This window comes from Agelaius tricolor, unplaced genomic scaffold (assembly GCF_023055355.1).
Source record: "Agelaius tricolor isolate 1412-34295 unplaced genomic scaffold, bAgeTri1.0.p SCAF_11, whole genome shotgun sequence".
NCBI lineage: Eukaryota > Metazoa > Chordata > Aves > Passeriformes > Icteridae > Agelaius > Agelaius tricolor.
In genome coordinates this window covers 19,489,479-19,508,494 of record NW_027269271.1, presented here as the reverse complement: position 1 = coordinate 19,508,494, position 19,016 = coordinate 19,489,479, and the positions used below count along the sequence as shown (strand labels likewise).

The 19,016-nt window shown below is 38.3% G+C and overlaps 1 protein-coding gene across 2 annotated transcripts in view; it reads right to left on the bottom strand.

Annotated features, from left to right (window-relative positions):
• PIGK (phosphatidylinositol glycan anchor biosynthesis class K) overlaps positions 1 to 19,016 on the bottom strand; it is a 65,717-nt gene that overhangs the window by 36,653 nt on the left and 10,048 nt on the right. For both annotated transcript variants that reach the window (XM_071436482.1, XM_071436483.1), the window contains exon 9: positions 14,954 to 15,126. In XM_071436482.1, coding sequence (XP_071292583.1) covers positions 14,954 to 15,126 — 173 coding nt within the window. The remainder of the gene's footprint in view (positions 1 to 14,953; positions 15,127 to 19,016) is intronic.

The following is a 19,016-nucleotide window of genomic DNA, read 5'->3' as shown; positions in this document are numbered from 1 at the left end:
ACATACTGGAGTAAGTATTCTGTTGCATTTGATCTGGAGCAGAAATCATGCTATAGAGGCACTACAGAACGTTTTTAGATGAGGAAATTAAACAAGAGATCAGTGCCAAAGTGCCTCTAGATCTTTCATGTGAATTTTGCAGAGAAGAGACCTTAAGCATTTGCAGAAATTCACACCACCTTTCTTTCTTACAAAATTCCTAATTTCATGATTTCAACTTAATCAGTTTCAGTTCTCACTTTCATACAAACGTGTATTTGTAACTCTGACAACAGCAGAGGAGAAAAAAAATGCTGTACCCACTGTACAATACAGAACTTATCACAAATGTTTCATTTGGTGCACAGGAAGACTTTGAGGAATGATGCAAGACTTTTTACCCTTCTATAAACTTCCACATGAGACCAGAGGAGAGGAAAATACTTTTGTTTCACAGTGGTTTATAAAATAACCAAAATCTGTTTGTTCAGAAACAACGCCTTCTTTTCCAAAAGAAACAGATGCCAGTAAGAACTGTGAGTGCACACAAAGCCCCAGGCTACAGCTCTGTCTAGGACAGTCAAGTACCATCTCCTACTACTCAGAATCATCTTCTAACAATGGGAGAGGACAACTCTGCTGCAGCCAAGCACACAACAACACAGTCCTTTGAAGAGAAGGCAAGAATTGAATCAGACTGTATTATAAAGAAAGGATAAAGTGTTTGCTGTTTTCCTTTTCGTACTCAAACTTTTAGATTGTTTCAATCCTCATATGAAGCAGTTTTTCAGGACAGAATATTGAAGTGATTTTTTTCAGCGTTTTCTTATTTGGTTACTGCTCCAACATGGGCCATTTTGTACTATGAGGACTAAGATCAAATCTAAGGCAACAGCTATGTAGTAATTGGGAAAGAAAAGATGCTTGCCATTTTATCCCATGAACATTTGATGCTCACTCACATAAAATCTAATCCTGCACAACTATGAAGCAATATATAGGCAAAACACCAGACTTCTTTCCCAATACCAATGCACTGCAGAATGCTGACTCCATTCAGAAAGACAAAAAAGACAAAAGAAGTATGAAAGCTCAGCCTTTGAGTTCATCACTGATAGCAGAATACTGGTTCAGATACAAAGGCATAGGTGACAGGCTGTACCTGTTATTTTGAGTAAAGGTGCTATTAATGGGCAGCTCACACCCCTAAACTTATCAATGTAGCTGTTTCCTGAAATTTTTGTCCATGAATTTTAAAGCTGCCTTTGCTACTCCTGTCCTGAAGGGCAGTGCTATGTGATCAAGAAGAACTCACAGTAGTGTCACTGTGGGACCACATTTATTAATAGGACTTTTGGTCATGATTGTACCATAAAGGACATTTTCAGAGCCCACTCTTCTGCGCAGATTAAGACTGCAGTTGCTCAGAAAACCATTTGCAGAGGGAAAAAAAAGGTAAGAAAAAAACCCCAACAAACAACAACTCATAAAACTTTCAATCATTTTTAACCAAATTCACAAAAGTATCTCCTTAAGAGGGTCTAATGGGGCTAAACACTAAAACTTTATCAACAGTGGTCCTGTTTTTAAATAAAGACAAGCTGCTGCTTATCAGGGATTTCTGAGATAAAAGCTGAGCAGTAATCATATTTGCCTTAAATTTCGTTTTTATTTTTAATGCTTTATGAAATGGCCCTCATATTTTCTGTTACATTTCTGCTCTTTTTACTCAGCTATTTTCTAAAGCACTGGTGGTTGCCATGGTAACTTTGGCTTTTTTCCCCTCAATGTTCATGCAGGTTTTCATCAAACCCAATGACTTTTTTTTTAATCTTATCTGCTCTATAACAATAGTTCTTTGACTAAGGTGCTGGATACTGTACCAGATGAGAATCCTGGTATTTCACAAGAGCAAATGAAAAAATGCTAAGTTTTGCTAAATTCTGAAAACTAGCAATTAAAGTGGGAGTTTTTAGAGGGTTGGTTTGTTTGTTTTTAAATGTCTGAGTACATTTCTTTCTTCCTTTTAAACTGCATATTGTGCAGGTAAAAGATAAAGCCAATTTTTAAAAATAGCAATGCTCGAGGAACAGAAGACTTTGTGGAAACTTTTTGAAAGAAAAGTAATCACTGCTGTTTCACACAGACTGAGAAGGACACAACTAAACTAAATGAGAACTGTGTTATTTACTGCATTTCCACTATGGATTAACACCAGTCCAAATCTTCCTGTCACAGAAAAAAATACTTCTGGCCACTTTAATCCAGTACTTCTTAAGATCAGCACACAGTCTGTTACCAAGTTAATCTGCAACCTACAGGAAACAAACTGCATATGCCAACAAATAGATGACATATATGCAAAGGTTTGAGCCATTTCCAAACACTCTTCCCTAAGATTCTAGTTTAAATCTCTTTTTCCAAGAATATTTAAGTTTAGGGCTAAATTTTTCAATGTGGATTTGGTCTTAAAGGTTTGCTTTCCCTTGTATTAATGCAAAGGAGATGCACTCTTGATATTTTCTACAGGACAAGGTTATCTTTTTCTGCTCCAGATAGGAACAACCTTTCAGGTGAACTTACCACTTTACTCACCAAAGGTAACACCCACAGCCATTCAATCAGACTGTTTGAATTGATTAAATGATACAAAATTAAATGAACATACAGGACTGAACAATCAAAAAAATAAATCCACCCCAAACTTTTGGCAATAAAGAGATTAGCTACTTCACTCACTAAACAAGGTCCAAAAGTAGCATTACTGGACTAAACTTTTACTCCAAGATAATTACCTGAACCTGGCCCCTGACTTGTAATGTTTACAGGCAGGGCTGTGCTAGAGACAGTTTGATCCAGATCAGCAGAGTGGGCTATTGAAATAACCCTTGCTAAAATTAATTACCTTTAATGGTGTCATTTTCTTAAGCAGTATCAAAAACACAAGCAAAAAGAAAAAGGCTTTACAAGCTAAGAAAATTACTGCTCCACAGAATTCAACTCTGAAAATGATTTTGTATTACTTTCTTTGGGGATGGGTTGCACTCAATATCCATTTGCCTCGACAGTTATAATTAATCTTTTTGTCTTTTATTATGATTATGCAAATTTACCTTAATTTCAGGTTTTATAATCAGAAGCACACTATTTTTTTAATTTGAGTATATGAATAACATGCATATTGCTCTTATTTCTGATTATATTGATTTCCTGATTCCCTCCTCTCCTAGTAACTTTTTCAATTCTGTATGTAAGAAGCATACATAAAAATTACACTTCTATTTTACAATGACAGGTGAAAATAAATAATCTACAATTTGCTCCACTTCATTTCAGCAATTTTGTCTCTATTCAAATTTCTGGTGAAGTTAGCTTTATTACATAATTATTCTTTTTACAATTCTAATTACATTTAACAAAATAATCTGATTACTAGATGAGCACAGTAGGCAAAAAAGGCATTAATACATTAATTATTCCCTGTTTCAATTTGCATTACCCTAGTTTTACTGAGACTTCAGTTTGCTACCATGTGCAGGTTGCATATTCATTTGGTACATTAAAGATGGTTGGATTTCCTCAGTAGGTGGGATTCCTTTCCAATGGTATTTGTACCAGCCACAATTTTTACAGCTTTCTCTTATGCTCACAGCAAGATACAGGCAATAGTCACACAGCAATTAGGTCTTTTCCATAGCTGCATTTTATGATATAATTACCAAGATGTAAAATGAGCTTCCCCTCCCCCCATTTTTTCCTTCCAGTCTCAATCTATCTCATAATGGACTTCATTTTACATCCAGAGAAAGCAGAAAGAAACAGTTAGAAACCAGTTAGAAACAATTACCTAGGCTATCTAAAACCTCAACTAAATACCTCCTCGGTGATGTACAACCATATACAAATACCACATCAAACTACTAATCACTATTATTCTAAGACATCTCTTGCATCTATTATTTTCATCCACAAAACTCACATAAATGTACACAAAATTCAATGCAGTGATAATGATAATCTTTTAAGAACTGCACTGTAAGTTTAAATGCTTTATATTTACTATTATCTGAATTTAAGAACAGTCATAATACAGCACAGAATTACGAACTGGCTGATGCATACTCTCCCATAGTGTTAAAGAAATAATTATGTTTGCACAAAACCTCAATAGTGCAATATAATAAGAATTTTGTGACTAGAATGGAATCCCTCTGTTTGCAGAATATGTACAGCTACATAGAAAAACTACTTTTTTTTCTCCCACACTCCACCACCACCTGGAAATGTGTCCTCATCCATGACCTTTCCACAGCTTCCAGTGTTGCTGGAAGCATCCCCAAGAATGACAACTGGACGCAGCTGCTCGTCAGTAACTGAACAGACACCTCACATCAATACAACCATTATTACTATAAAATATTTAGAGTGACTGATGTAAACCATCTTTGAGTCTATGGCATGAGAAGTCTCCCTGCCACAGCTAGCTAATATTTTCTCTTGTCCTTCCTAAATCACTTTATAACCCACAGATTAATAAAGAGCCTAATATTTTTCAGTAGTGCCATAAGATTTGCAAACCACATAGAAATATTCTAATTTAAGGACAATTTTCTATCTAACCACATTTTTTGTGTGCACACAGTTTCCAGTTTTAAAACATTACAGCAGAGTGCAGATTTATCCATTTTACACATATGCCATATATTTTTATGGAGACATCCATAAGCATCTAATAAGATAGAAGTCAGCTCAGAATATTTTGTAATAAAGTACCTGTTAGTAAAAACTATATCAGAGGGAAACCACACACAAAGGAAAAGGAACTAGGGCACTCTATTTGACAGCTGAGGAAGAAACAGAGGTTATGTCCTCTATGGCTGAGATTTAGAGCGGTTTCACTTAGTGGCTGTTCTGCTCCAATTCCCCAGCTAAAATTTAGACCTACAGCAAGAAGTCTTCATTCCTATTTTATTCTAGCAGGAAGTCATGGTTCAGACTCTTAAGTAACCAACAGAAAAAAAAATACTAGCCAGTGGGGAACTATGAAGCTTAAATATTATGTTACAGTTAAATTGAGATAAACCTAGGAGCAACTATAGGGTTCACTATATTCTCCCAAACTAAAAAGAGATATAAATTGTTAACTATTCAGAGGTGTAACTTTTGTTCCTACTATTTCAAACACAAAAATACTACTGAAATTTTAGAGCATGTCTATGGTAACTTGTCTCACTTGCAGATAACACAGAACCAAGAATCATCCAGGAACACAAGTAAACCTTTCTGATTTTTAGCTCACTCAAATTGTTTAGTACAACTGTAATATTATATGCACTACCCCACCTGCCAAGTTTAAATAACTGCTGTGGAACGAGAGGAAAAACATACTCTTATCTACTCCTTTCACACAGTTTACACTTAGGTACACTTTGTGATGGCATAGAAGATCTAACCATTCTTATCCTTCAGTGCACTGTGCTGCATGGGAGGAAATTCAGATGGATAATCTGCAAGCCAGATTTGGCCCCAGTTTTGGAAAGCTTCTGCCAGCAGAACAGTGGGCCTGGACTGCAGTTCCAGGAAGGCAGCCACGGGGAGAACATCTTGGCACCCAGCAGCCCCAGCCTCCCGTCCCTCTGAGAGCCCAGGTGGGGTCTGAGCAAACAGTGAGAGGGGCTGCTCAGCCAGACAGCCCAGCCACAGCCCAGCTCTGCCCCTCTGCCACAGAGCCCTCAGAGAGGAGCACCCAGAGCATCTGCTCTCTCCTGGCAGTGCATCCCCTTCCCCTCCCAGCCAGGCAGCAGATCTGCCATGGCAGCAGAGTGCGGGAGGCGAGCAGAGCGCCTGGGAACCGCCACAGCGTCTGGGAGAGGCAGCTCAGCGCCTGCTCTGACTGCCACCTCTGCTTCCCAAGCAGGATAAATGCACCCAGCAGTGTCCCAGGACTGCAAACCCACCTTCAGTAATGGTTAACTTGATGAGGGTACTCAGCCTGCTGATGTTAAATATGAATTCAAACGTTTTTCAGAATAAGAGAGAACCCACTTCTACAAAGCACCATCTACATCCTGAATCTGTATGAATCCAAGCATCTGTCATTTATCACTGACTGCTGAAAACCCAACAGTCTAATGAACATTTTTTAAATATTGAGATACGAAACATAGAAAGAATGAAAGCATAACATCAATTTAAAGATTATCAGCTGTTGAAGATTAATCCAAAAGATTAGCACAGTTTTTCCTTATCCTTCAATCAGTGTCTAAAATTATATCAATATACCAGTATCATACAGTCTCTTCCTCTGCATCTGGTCCCTCCAGAATTGATTTTTTTGTATGTTTTTCACATAGCAATTACACAGAGAATTACACAGAAAGTAACACTGTAAAATTAAAAATCCAGCAACAGAAGGCAGGAAGAAGGTGCAACATTTTTAATTGTTTCAGTTTCTGATAAACCATTCCCTGAGTAGTGGAGTAAACTGGTATATCAGCTACACTTCAGCAACTTTTTTTAACTAGTAGGAAGAGAAATTTAAAATGGCTATCATATAATTCAAGGAATTTATGCTAAAGCAACTTTGAATACCAATGCTGAACAATTATTTTTCCCTTCCCTACAGGAAAAGAGACTCTAGCTTCCATTGTGGTCCTGCCTTCTCTTGGGAACTAGTGGACTGAACTATTCTTGTCTCAACACTTGGCTGGGGTGGGAAGAAGACACATTCTCCCTCTCCAAACTTGCTTCTAAATTCTCATTCCTGCCTGTCACCAAAATGCTGCTCAAGAAATGCAGTGCTCTCATTAATTTCATGTCGTATGTACAAAGTGAAAACGGAATTCCCTAAACAATCTCATGGTTTCAATCTACATATTTTGGGAGCCCACTGATTTGAACCATTCCTGCATCCATAAGAAACACATATATATTTTGGTTAGATAAAAATATAGTAATTTCAGTTTGCAATAAATGCTGGTGCTACATTAGAGAATATGAACACATCTGCACACTTACACACAGAGTAGCAACTCCCAATTCATTTTGTGAAAGAGAAATCCTGCCTGCCTTTATGTTCCAAATTAGCTCTGATCTCTAGACAGATGACTAAGGGGGCTTCAACTTTTCCAGTTCTTTTTCAATATCATATAAACTTGTGCCCAATTTAACTGGCAGAGCAGAGGTTGGCTGTCACCATTCTGTAGAAGCTGAGCATCCACAGTTGTCATTCCAGGAATCTCCAAACAGTAAACTGGAGCCAAACTAATTAAGTTTACTAGGATTCAAAAGATACAACATATCCAACCCTTGAACAGGTATTCTCCAGCCCTTGAGGTATCCTGCTTCCATCCTTTCTTTTTTTGTTCCACTTCAGCGAATACAGAAGACTTTATTGTGCTTCATTACTTCTTGTTTGTTTCTCCTGCTATTTACCAATAACAAACTCTTCATGCAGTCTTCTGCCTGCAAAAATGCTGAATAAATCCCATTTTGCAGTAAATTCTTTCTTTACAGTATTACTATCTTATCCTGAAAGATCAATCTCACCTCAAAGTTAATATTTTGCCATCCTAGAAATTTCATAAAATAATCTTAACAGTAGCTTGGGCACTTCAGTAGATGTATTCAGCATCTGTTTCTATAGATTTCTGATACTCTTGACCAAACACATAAAACAATCTCATTTTATAAAGTAATACTAAACAGTGCTCAGCAAGCCATCTGTAAATCCAGTGCTTTATGTGATCAGAATCACCTTTTGTAATCACCTCTAGTTTTCTTTCCATCCTTTGATGCAATTGTGACTTTGTTGTTCCCCTGACATCAGAAATTTGCATTGGTCTATTCAAAGACCTAGCTGGATGGAAAAGAGATGCCTGGCAATAATACAATAGGTTTTTTTTGAGTTCAGCTCTTCTTTCACAACTTACATTTCACTCTTTGCTACAGAACTAGGTCTCAGTATGCCCACTGAGCAGCATAACTCTGAGTGTAGCATAACTCTGAGTGCAGCAGAGCCTTCAGAAACAAGCAGGGACACATCTCAATCTTCCAGAGCATTGTGCAGCTCACCAAGACCAACAACAGGGCTTCAGGGACTTGCATGTCAGTAATCAATGTAAGAGCTCTATGATCAGAGCTTTGGTCCAGCAAAGGCCTGATTTGAGAAAGGTCCCTCCTACTGAGAGGGCTGGAAGGTGTAGACCAAGATCAGTTTATGTTCTTTTAACCATTGTTATATAAATACATTGCAAAGGCACTTCCCTCCACAGCCCCTTTCCCTTCACAGCTTTGGGCAAGACATGAATTTTCAGAGGCAGAAATTTCTGACCATCCAGAAGGTCTTCCCTCAGGTGCTCAAAAAAATCAAGGGTAAGCTTTTTGACAATATGTAAACCAGCAAAGACTAAAATCATTTGCATTTGCCTTAATACCATGTTTTTAAAAAGCAGTAATGCTGCTTGAGCCTTGGAAATTTAATAGTTATGTGTACAGATTCATTTCTAGGGCATAACAAATGTTGATGTGAGCTTGGTCTCTGAGTTCCAACACCTAAGAGTTCCACAGTCACTGCTTCCAGATGCCTGCTTCTCTTCACCCCTGTTTTTTCACTCTGCTAGAAATCACACAAGAAGGGTATCCTAGCAAACATCAATGGCAGCTCTGGTACTTCTGACAGGAAGCAAATAATAGTAATACAGTTTTATTGAAATTCCCATGTTATCTCAGAGTGCTGAAAACATGCCAAAATTACATGAAAATATTTCCTGGTCAGACTTATGCCAAATACCACAGCTGTTTTCATGGTCTCCTTCAGCAGCAACATAAGAGCACACAGCTACAGAAATACCACTAGGAACAGACATTAATTTTTATTTAGCACCTGGGCAGCAAAGCAAGAAGATCAAGCCAGGACCTCCATATAAATAGCACTAGAAAGAATAACAAGCACTTCAGGAGACTGCAATTATAAAGCAGCCTGCTCAACTGCAAAAATAATAGCAGGTAAAGATCACACAGGGTGAAGAGATGAAGAAGAAATAATGAAACAAAACAAGAATTTTACATAGGAAAAGTATAAAAAGGAGTGGGTAAAAGAAAACAAAATAAAAACCCTACATGAACGATACTCTGATATCTAGATATTCTCAAGCTGTCTAGATGATGTTAAAATCTACTAGATATACTTAAGATCTCCCACTAAATCTGCCATGCAACAATTTTAGACTGCCTAACGCATGTGCCCAAGTCAACTGGCATATCAAAGTCACTTGTGAAGAATGTAAAGGTACTGAAGTTGATTCAAAAGCTGAATCCAATAAAATACTGCCACTGACTTGCATGTGCTTCATGGTACCTCTACAGACCAAGAGGTTTCTTTGCCTATTAAAATTATACCTAGAAATACCTAACCATATATAGGTTCAACATAGCAGCATTGTACTGAAAATGTGAAATGATAGAAGCACAACAGTTGAAGGTTTCTCATAGAAAAAATGGAGGATCACACACAGAACAAAAATTTGGAGGAAGAGGGGAAAAGTCACCAAAGAAAGTCTGAGTCAAGAGCCATAGTTTTGAAACAAAACCTTTTTTTATTACAAAAAACCCCCACAATATCTGTCAAAATGCATGGTCAAAAATCCTTTCAAAGGAACAAGAAATAAATTGTTCAAAGCTGCTTTTTAAAATACCTTGCTAAACAGGGACTGTAATTACCAAGCACAGCACTTTAGTGGATTTTAAATCTTTCCAACACAATTTATACTTGCAGTTCCTTTCGATATTGTCAGCCATCCTTATTGATTTTAAACCAACATTATACTAGTGAGATTGTGCCCTCCTATGTAATTTTTCCTTCTATAGTCTTCACAATAATTTCACTTGTATTACCTTGAAAAGTTCCTTTACACTAGCAGGTATAGGAGTGATTGTATATATGTCTATGTATATACTGACCTATCTTTATGCAAGCAAAGAAACCCCAAATATATTTACAAAATACTTTAGGAAATCCAGCAATAATATTTAACAGCAAGTATTGGCTCACCCATCTTCTTTGATTACTTGTAGGCTATTAGAAAGCACGTGGATTAAAAAATCCAAACTTACCACTAAAACAGAATAAATCTGTAAGACATTAGAGGAAAATAAAGTACATGTGTAACTGATTAGTGTTCTTCATGGGAAAAATTATGAAACCCATCAGAAGATGTTTGTGGTCTTAGAAGTAACAGCTTCTTATTCCGATTGGGAATTCAACTCTGATGCGTAGAGATCTGCTAAATTCTGAGGGTTTTTTTTAATTTCTACATTACTCTGAAACTGAAACATGCTACATCTCTGTCAGGTTGAGACAGTAGGAAAATAAGATAAAAAGCCTCCCATCATCCCGTTGAATTTCCACCGAACAAGGACCAAGCGGAACTCCCCGTTTCCACGCCCGCCTGATTCCGAAGGGATCCCGCAGAGCGGGGCGTGGGGCGGGCACGGTGGGGGCCCCCCGGTCCCGGTCCCGGTCCCAGCCGTGGTCCTGGTTACAGCCACTGCCCCAGCCCCGGTTACGGTCACTGTCCCAGCCCCGGTTACGGTTATGGTCACTATCCCAGCCTCCTTTACAGTCACTGTCCCAGCCCCGGTTACAATCACTGTCCCGGCCCCGGTTGCAGTCACTGTCCCAGCCTCCTTTACAGTCACTGTCCCGGCCCCGGTTGCAGTCACTGTCCCAGCCTCCTTTACAGTCACTGTCCCGGCCCCGGTTGCAGTCACTGTCCCAGCCTCCTTTACAGTCACTGTCCCAGCCCCGCCCGCCGCGCTCCCGCTCCGGAGCGATGGCGCCACCTGCCGGCGCCGGCTGGGAGCGGCCGCGGGTCCGCCCGGCGCTGCCCGCCCCGCGGAGCGCGGGACCCCCGGCAGGAACCGGGACCTGCCCGACAACGTGAGCTGGCAGAATCAGTCCTAAAAGTGACTTATGAAACGTGAAAGAACTACACATTTGTGGCACGGGGATCTCGGAACAAACCCGGACGTTCTTATTTAAGGAAAGCCCTCTGACGGAGCAGCATCTACTTGTCAAAGAATCAAATTACCTATTGGTTCATAAAGTGGATTCCCCAAGGCTTCAGGACCACGCAACAGCAGCTTTAATTATTAAGCACATCAAATTGAAAATAGGTGGTGGAAAAGAAGAAAGGACAGCAAAGAGACACCAACACACACACACAAAATAGATTGAGAGAACATTAGCTAGTAATATTCTGCAAATGGACCAATTACTCATAATTAGCCCGTTACAAGCATCCCTCCTAACACAAGTCACCAATTTATTTATTTTTAGGAAAACAGTCACTGCCAGTAGTGAAGAATCACAATTCTTCATAACAGAAGCATTAATACAAAGCCTAATTCTCAAAAGCAATGAAACTGGGATGGTTTTATATGATGCTGTCATTAATTCACTCTTTACTACCCTCAAGGGAAATATTCATCCCAATTTTTACCACTTTCTGCTGATACAGGTCTTTTCCTCATGACAAGAACTGAAAAGGAGAAAGTGTTCCAACTGGCTGTAGAGTTACAATCCAAGTTTGAAAGACACACTCCTAATTTATTGGATTTTCCAAAACCTGCAAGGCTCCTCCTCCAAAGAAGCAGGATTTCTTCTACTCCTTAATGCTGACTTTTTGCACTTGCATGGGGATTTAGACAAAACATAACCATCTGAAGCCTCAGAACCCCTAGACTGTCAGATTTTCTGCTAAAATTGGCAGCTACAGATCCTGTCAGGACTGAGGCAGCTGCAGAACAAGCCCTTTGAAGTGAGCACAGCTTAGACTTAACCAGCTATGAAGAAAGGAAACAGCAGAGGAACCTTCTCTTTATTTTTTAAAGCTTTTACTCGCAAATATTCACCTACCACTACGTGGCTAGAAAGAAAGCCTCTTCTCTGGTTAATTAGTAGTTGTTCTCTGTATGAGTCTCAGCCCAAGCCAGAGGAAACTTCAAAGGCCTCACTCATCAAATGTCACGGCACGAGCTCCACGTGAAGCTGCCAGTTCTGATCTGGCTGCACAGCTACGGCTCACGCTGGGCCGGGGAGCGGAGCTGTACAACCAAGTAATTGCTAAGCAATTGTGTAACAAAAGAACAAACTTCTATTGAAAAGATTTGGCAAAGTCACAGCAGTGGGCAAGATGAGAACTTGAATAGTCTGCCAGCAGTACAATCCTGCTACATGCCTCACATGACAGCATCTTCTTTACCCCTAATCTGTGTAATCAGTGGTTTACCTCTTTTGTTCATTTTGCTTTTAATGTCCTTATCCGCACCTGTGACACCTGCAGCTTTAAAACAAACAAATCAGATCTAACACAGACTACTTAAGACTGTGTCAGAGCTGAGGGCCAGATTTCATTTTCTGGTTATGCTCTGTAATACAAACATTCTGTAGCATTCTACTGCCACCAGTATGTAAAAGCAGAAGAAAAAAGGTATCAAGCTAACATTGAGGGGAAGAATAAAACACAAGACATTATTCATAAAGATATGAAGCCTCAAGACTTCATCAAATATTAAACCAGTAACATCTTCACACTCAGTAAGCAACGTAATATAAATTTTGATGTACTAATAGTATATACTTGTGATCTATCAGATACCTCTTGGTCAATAAATCTTACAAACTCTTAAGGGCCCAAGTTCAATTCTCTATTACTTTCTTCTGCTTCATCAGGGCTTTTAAAACAATGTTGGGCATGAACAAGATTAGTGATTAGTCATAACTATTTTGGAAGGATTATTTCACTTTTAATAAGCTTGGTTGAGTTCTCACCCAACAAAACAAAAAAGAATAAACCAGGCTTTATAAAGAATATAGGCTTAGATAAAGGTTTATATAAAGAATAGCCCCATCCTGCCCCAGCTCTTTTACCTCAGAGTGTCAACAGCCACTGCATTCCTAAAAGGCACAGAATGGTTTAACTGACACTGAATGGGTTAAGAATAAGCACTCATATTCTTTCATTCAGGAGCTGTTCTTACATTATTTTGGGACAATTAGTGGTAGCACCTATTCAAAAATCATGTCATTTGTGTTCTGCCTTCTCAACACCCTCAGAAATAGGTGTGTGTAATGTTCATAACATTCTTTAAAAAAAGAGTAACTGGTTCTTTAAAAAAAAGAGTAACTAGTAGATCAGATGCTCCACAACTGCATTTTTAAAAGGCATTAACATTTTCATTTAATAAATTCATTCAAGCTGTAATTTGTTGTAATTCCTAAATTTCTTGTAGCTAAACAGAGCTGTCGTACCAAGAGGTACTGACCTCAGAATTCTGCTTAAGGAATTTATTAAGCACTCCACATCACTGTCTGTTAGAGCTATACTATAATTTTTCAGTACTTTTTTAACCAATTCCATATTTTCTCCTCCATTAAAAACATATTGTTTATAAACTCTTTCCAAATGGTAACAAGACACTTGAGAACTCAAGTACTTTTCTGGAAAAATTGTATAAAGGAGAACTATTAAACCAGACATTAAACCAGCATGCCCCCACCCCTTCCACTTTCACAGACTTAAGTGGATTGCCATGATAATGTAATACAGCTTTCATTAAATATCGGAATATTTCACAAGGATAATATTCCTCTCTGTGCATGAATGTCCATTTCTCAACATGCTTCCATGTGTGCAGTGCAGTAACATCAGGCACCAAAAATCTCTCCATTACTGACACCAAACTAACACACCCAAAAAAAAAAAAAAGCTGAAAATTCCAGCCAGTCATTTCCTGTTTCAGAATGGTAAAGTCCTTCAAAATCTATTTCTCCTTTCAATTTTCCACAAATTAGAAACCCACACAGGTGAGTTTTCATCATGGTTTTTGACTTGCAATGTCAAATGTCTTTTACTTGCCAAGAGCTTTTTTATTCTTCAGTGAAAAACACAATTTAATGCCACTAAGTACTATTCTATACTAAGGAATCACAAAACTAGCTTAATATTTATATGGTATGTACTAATGCATATGATCCAGATATAAATACAATATGAAAGTAAAATATGAAATACACTAAAGCTTGCAGGATATTTATAATGACAAGTACCAGAGTTACTGTTATCTTGAAAATAAATAAAACTGCTATCCACTGGCTTGAGCAGCAGTAAAAAACAAGGCAGACAAGAATTTACATGAATTTATGGGTTGAAAAGTATTTAGTCCCTGATATAACACAGTATTTCAATCCTTTGTTTCCCCTCCTACAGGGCAGTATCATCAAGCACAAAAGATGCAACAGAAATGGAAGTACAATGCTAAATAAACCCTACAGAACAAGCACATCTTCCTTTACATCTTCCCAATAGGTGGCAACAGAATCCCAAAAATACAATGAAGTTTATATACTTCTTTCTTCATCCACAAAGTAATGGAAGCCCTGTTACGACTTCAATCAATGAACTTGCACCAGTAATTTTAATCAAATGAATCACTGAAATTCTCAGAACAGAAATACTCAGGACAGAATAATGTCAAAGGACAGAGTATTCAGAGAACTGAAACAAAATTTATTAAAAAGCTAATTGTTATCAAACACCTAACCTGATGGCTTATACTCTGAGCTTATCTGGGAGGGGAAAACTACCACAAGCAGGAATTGCAGTAACGAAATATTTGAACACTAAAGAAGAAACGTTAAGGAAGAAAGAAAATTCTAAACTACTTCTGTTGTTGTTGACATCCACAACTTGGCCTTAAGCATCATTCATTTACAAGGGTCAGGAAAGGAGTGGGCACTTTTAAACAAAGTTTTCAGCTGACAACTTCGTGACAGTAGGAGGTCCATATTAACTCCCTGATTCCTTGTAAGAAATGACAGGAAGTCAGAGTTCTTTTTCCTTGGCAGCTAAACAACTACTTTGTTTTTGTGGCACAAAGCTATAGAAATCAGGTGTAAATAATGCCCACTTACTTGCTTTCCAAGCCAGGCACATCCCGGTCCAGGGAAAGCGCCTCTGCAGTGATCTCCACCTTCCTGACGCTGCCGAAGAAATCCGTGATCAGAACGTTCTGAGGGTCTCGCTGGAACAGGTCTGTCCGGTGCCCAGGGGTGGAAACACACAAGCTTTTTGGACAGACCTGGAACTGGAAACCAAGATGGGCAATCACATCCTGTCCCTCATTCAACACTCTCTACATACACCTTCCAGAATTAAACGACTGGTAACAAGATAAATAATACATATAACTTGCAATGATTTCAGTACAAGCTCCATAGATGAAAAAAATGGTTGAAAAAATGTATTAGAATGCATACACATCTTGATTAAGCATTTCTGAAAACCTTTTTCCTTACAATAGTGCCACTGGAGTTTAAAAATGCTCCTGTGAAAGCCAACCATCAGTTACATCTAACTGATAAATGCACAAATATATTGCTGAATAGAGGTGCAGCAATGCTGCTATAACCTTCCAGAAGTCACAACTGGGCATAAATTCTTCATATTTACCAAAAGGAGGGATGCAGAATTAAACAAGCTTTGATAAATAGCTATGTTGAAGGCTTCATAAAGAAGCAAAAATTTACATTTTGATCAGGAAAAAAAAAAACCCAAGTCTTGTTTCTAATGTATAGCTTACAAATTAACGCATAGCATCTTCAAATACCAAAAGTGCTTTATTTACATAAAGTTCACAAACATTCTGTGACAACTACAAACCCTATTATTTATTTTATCCACATATTTTGTCTACATATCAGATCCCTTATAACCCACACATGCTGCAACACCTGAAAGACAAAAGCAGCACTAACAAAAGCAGAAGGAACAGTGACAGATTTGTTACAGCATTTAGAACACCTGGCAAGACAGAATGTCTCTTAAGTAACAGGTCTGTTATGTACCCAGCAGACACTGAAGGCAATACAAATGCATGTTGGACACAAAGCCATTTTGCACAAGTCCTACCACACTTGCCACAACACAGATCACCTGGAAACAGTGCAGGTTATGTGAGTCCTTCACATTCCAGCCACACAGAACATTCTACACAAGAGATTTAACATACAGGACTAAGAATGTCACTCTCCACATGGGTGCTCATCTTTCTTAAGCTTACATTTTCCAAGTGATTTTTAAAAACAGGTCCATCAACCACAGGAACTAGAGCTCATATACCTAAATTACATCATGGGTCAGCTCTTACAGAGTTGCATCCATATGACAAAACCACAGGTCCTAATCAGCTCAGTGCAAATACAACTTGAATTATCCCAGATTATGACTGGCAAAAACCTGTGAGTTTCAAATCATACTTCCCAGCAGAAATACTGTGCTCAGACCGACACAAAATGCACAGGCTTTTGTTGCTCATTCTCTTCGGACAACTTACATTACAAAAAGTTTCTCAGAGAGGAAACAATCTATCTGGCTTTTCTTCCTAGAGTACAGATTCTACCTCCTCATTCCTCCCTTCTGCTCTATTCCAGTTTCTCTTTTATCCCTTTTTAGCCCAAGCCTGTAAGCCTGTGGCATTAGGCTGCTTGTCCAGGGACACCTCAGCTCACTTTCACCTTTACCTGAAGCAGACAAGCACACATATACACTCAGCTCTTATTTTAAAGATTCCCAACTCTCTTGCTGGCTGCTATCACACAGCTGCTAAAGAAAAGATGGGGCAAATCATCCCCTTGTTATCCTCCCTGTGGTGAAAATGAACTAGACCCATCAGCATCATGCTTCCCATACAAAAGCCATTTGTTAATGCACACACAAACTCGCTACAGTTCTCATTTTCACCAAAACCCTATCAATTTTCTCCAGCTTTGCTCCAATTAAGGACACAAACATAAAAACTAAGTCTCTGAGCTAACCCATAAAAAGTAAGCATTTGTTTTAATCCCACTATTTGAAGCACAAATTATGCTACAGTTATACAAGTCTCTAGCCAAGGTTTTGAGTATGATTGTCCTAAAAAACTGCATCAGCACTGAAAGTGGGAAAATGACACTGCACCCAACTAATTCTAACCTGTCCTGCAGCAGTGTACTACCACAACATATTGATATGAATTTGAACAAAAATATGAAGCGGCAGTGAGAAGAAAACTTCAGTGTTAAAAACCATCCACTATCACTCTGAGAAAGGACTGCAAACCAATTATACCACAGCAGACTAACACTAATAACCAAGGTCTTCTGACAAAAAAAGGAAAAGGCAAACACTGGCTAAGTTAAGCACACGGTTTCCTATATTAAATTTTCCAAATTTTTAATTTTTTTTTCAAACAGAGCTAAAGAAGTTCCCCAACTTTGTCATCTTAACTTGTCTAACAACAATTTAGTTATTATATGATAAATGCCACCTCATTTAGAAATTTATTTAAATCTTATTTTAAAAGTTTAAAGGTACAACATTTCAATGTACAAATGTACAAATTTCAATGTAGTCTTTATTTTCAGGGAATTGTGATCAAACCTATAGTCAGTCATTTGCACAGCTTTATGCTATCCCTTAGCAACACAGATGGAGCAGGTGGGGAGTAGGTGGAGTGGATTATGAAAAATGATGTATCATTCTTTGCAGGAATGCAATATCCAAATCCTAGGTGCATGTGAAGAGAAGCTGTTTCAAGAGTGGTTAGAAGAAAGTAGAGGTAACAGGACAGAAGAGGTGTAACAAATACACAGTACTTCAAAAAGAGAAGATATTAGACATATCAGAAGATCAAACAACTGAAGATCATTTAATTTTAAAGCTAAGTAGTAAGCACTGTAAGTTACCCTGATCTTGGAAAGCATTAATTTAAACTTGAAAAATCAGAGTTGGAGAGCTGGATAGAGTACCTCCAGTGCCAGAATACCTCCTGCAACTGCTGGCAAAAAAACCCAGGTTTATATCTTTACCATGGACTAACCATATGTCATTTTGGAACTCTTAGATGAAGCCTTGAAAAGTACCAAACCAAAGTCAAGTAGTCACATTTGTTGAAATGTGTGCAGATTACAACTCAGTACCTGATCACACAATGGTCTGGGTTGCAAGAGACCTTAAAGATCACCTTAAAGTTCCACTTTCCTGCCAAGGGCAGGGACACCTCCCACTAGGTCAGGCCTTGAAGTCCCATCCAACCTGGCCTTGAACAGATCATCACAAATCACAATATATTTGTGTCCCTTCTCTTCCACTCCTCAAGCATCAATCAGCAGATCAATCAATGCATGATAAGATGACTTACATGATGTAAGGAATTTACCAGTACGGATAACTTCCCTCAGCTCTTCCTGAGTATTTGGCATATGAGCAAAAACACAGTTAGGTATCTTCTCTGAAGAGCTCAAAAAGTACTTGGCCAGCTAACAAATTTTTACACTTTTTCACAATAATCAGATTAACATCCCCCTGGCCAGCCCACCTATACCACTTTCAGAAAGTGTGTTTCACAGCAGAAAGCACTGTTCCTTTTAATTACCTTTTATTATTAACACAAATTAATTTTCTGGTTTACAGTGAAATTTGAATGAACAGGCTAATCAAAGATACTTAATCAATAAAGAACTTGTGTATTTTTCTTTATCAAGATTTATTTTAAACTTACCTGTATCCCATAATTAGAAGGTATTATATTATAGGACAGAATTTTATTCCCATATAAATAAGTAAAAGAACCTTGAGTCTTAGCCACTGAATCAATTCTGTATCAACATAAAATCTGCCAAGTGTGGGTTGTTTAGAGAGAATTCTAGCACACATGTAGCAGTCAGGCTAACACCATCCTCTGAAGACAGAGGGTGGCATAAAACTTTTGAGCAGCTGCTTGTTTTACAGAAATTAATCTATGACAATGTGTTCTGTAAGTGGTAGCTCTTAGATTACAGATGTAGCACAGCAGGATTTACAGCTACAAAGTACCAAAGTATAACCCATGACTACAAAGAAACTAGCATTGGAACAGGTATTAAGGGTTAATAAGCAAATAAAATATGACTTTTTATGTCATCTCACCAGTATATATATCTTACTGCTAGAGATGCA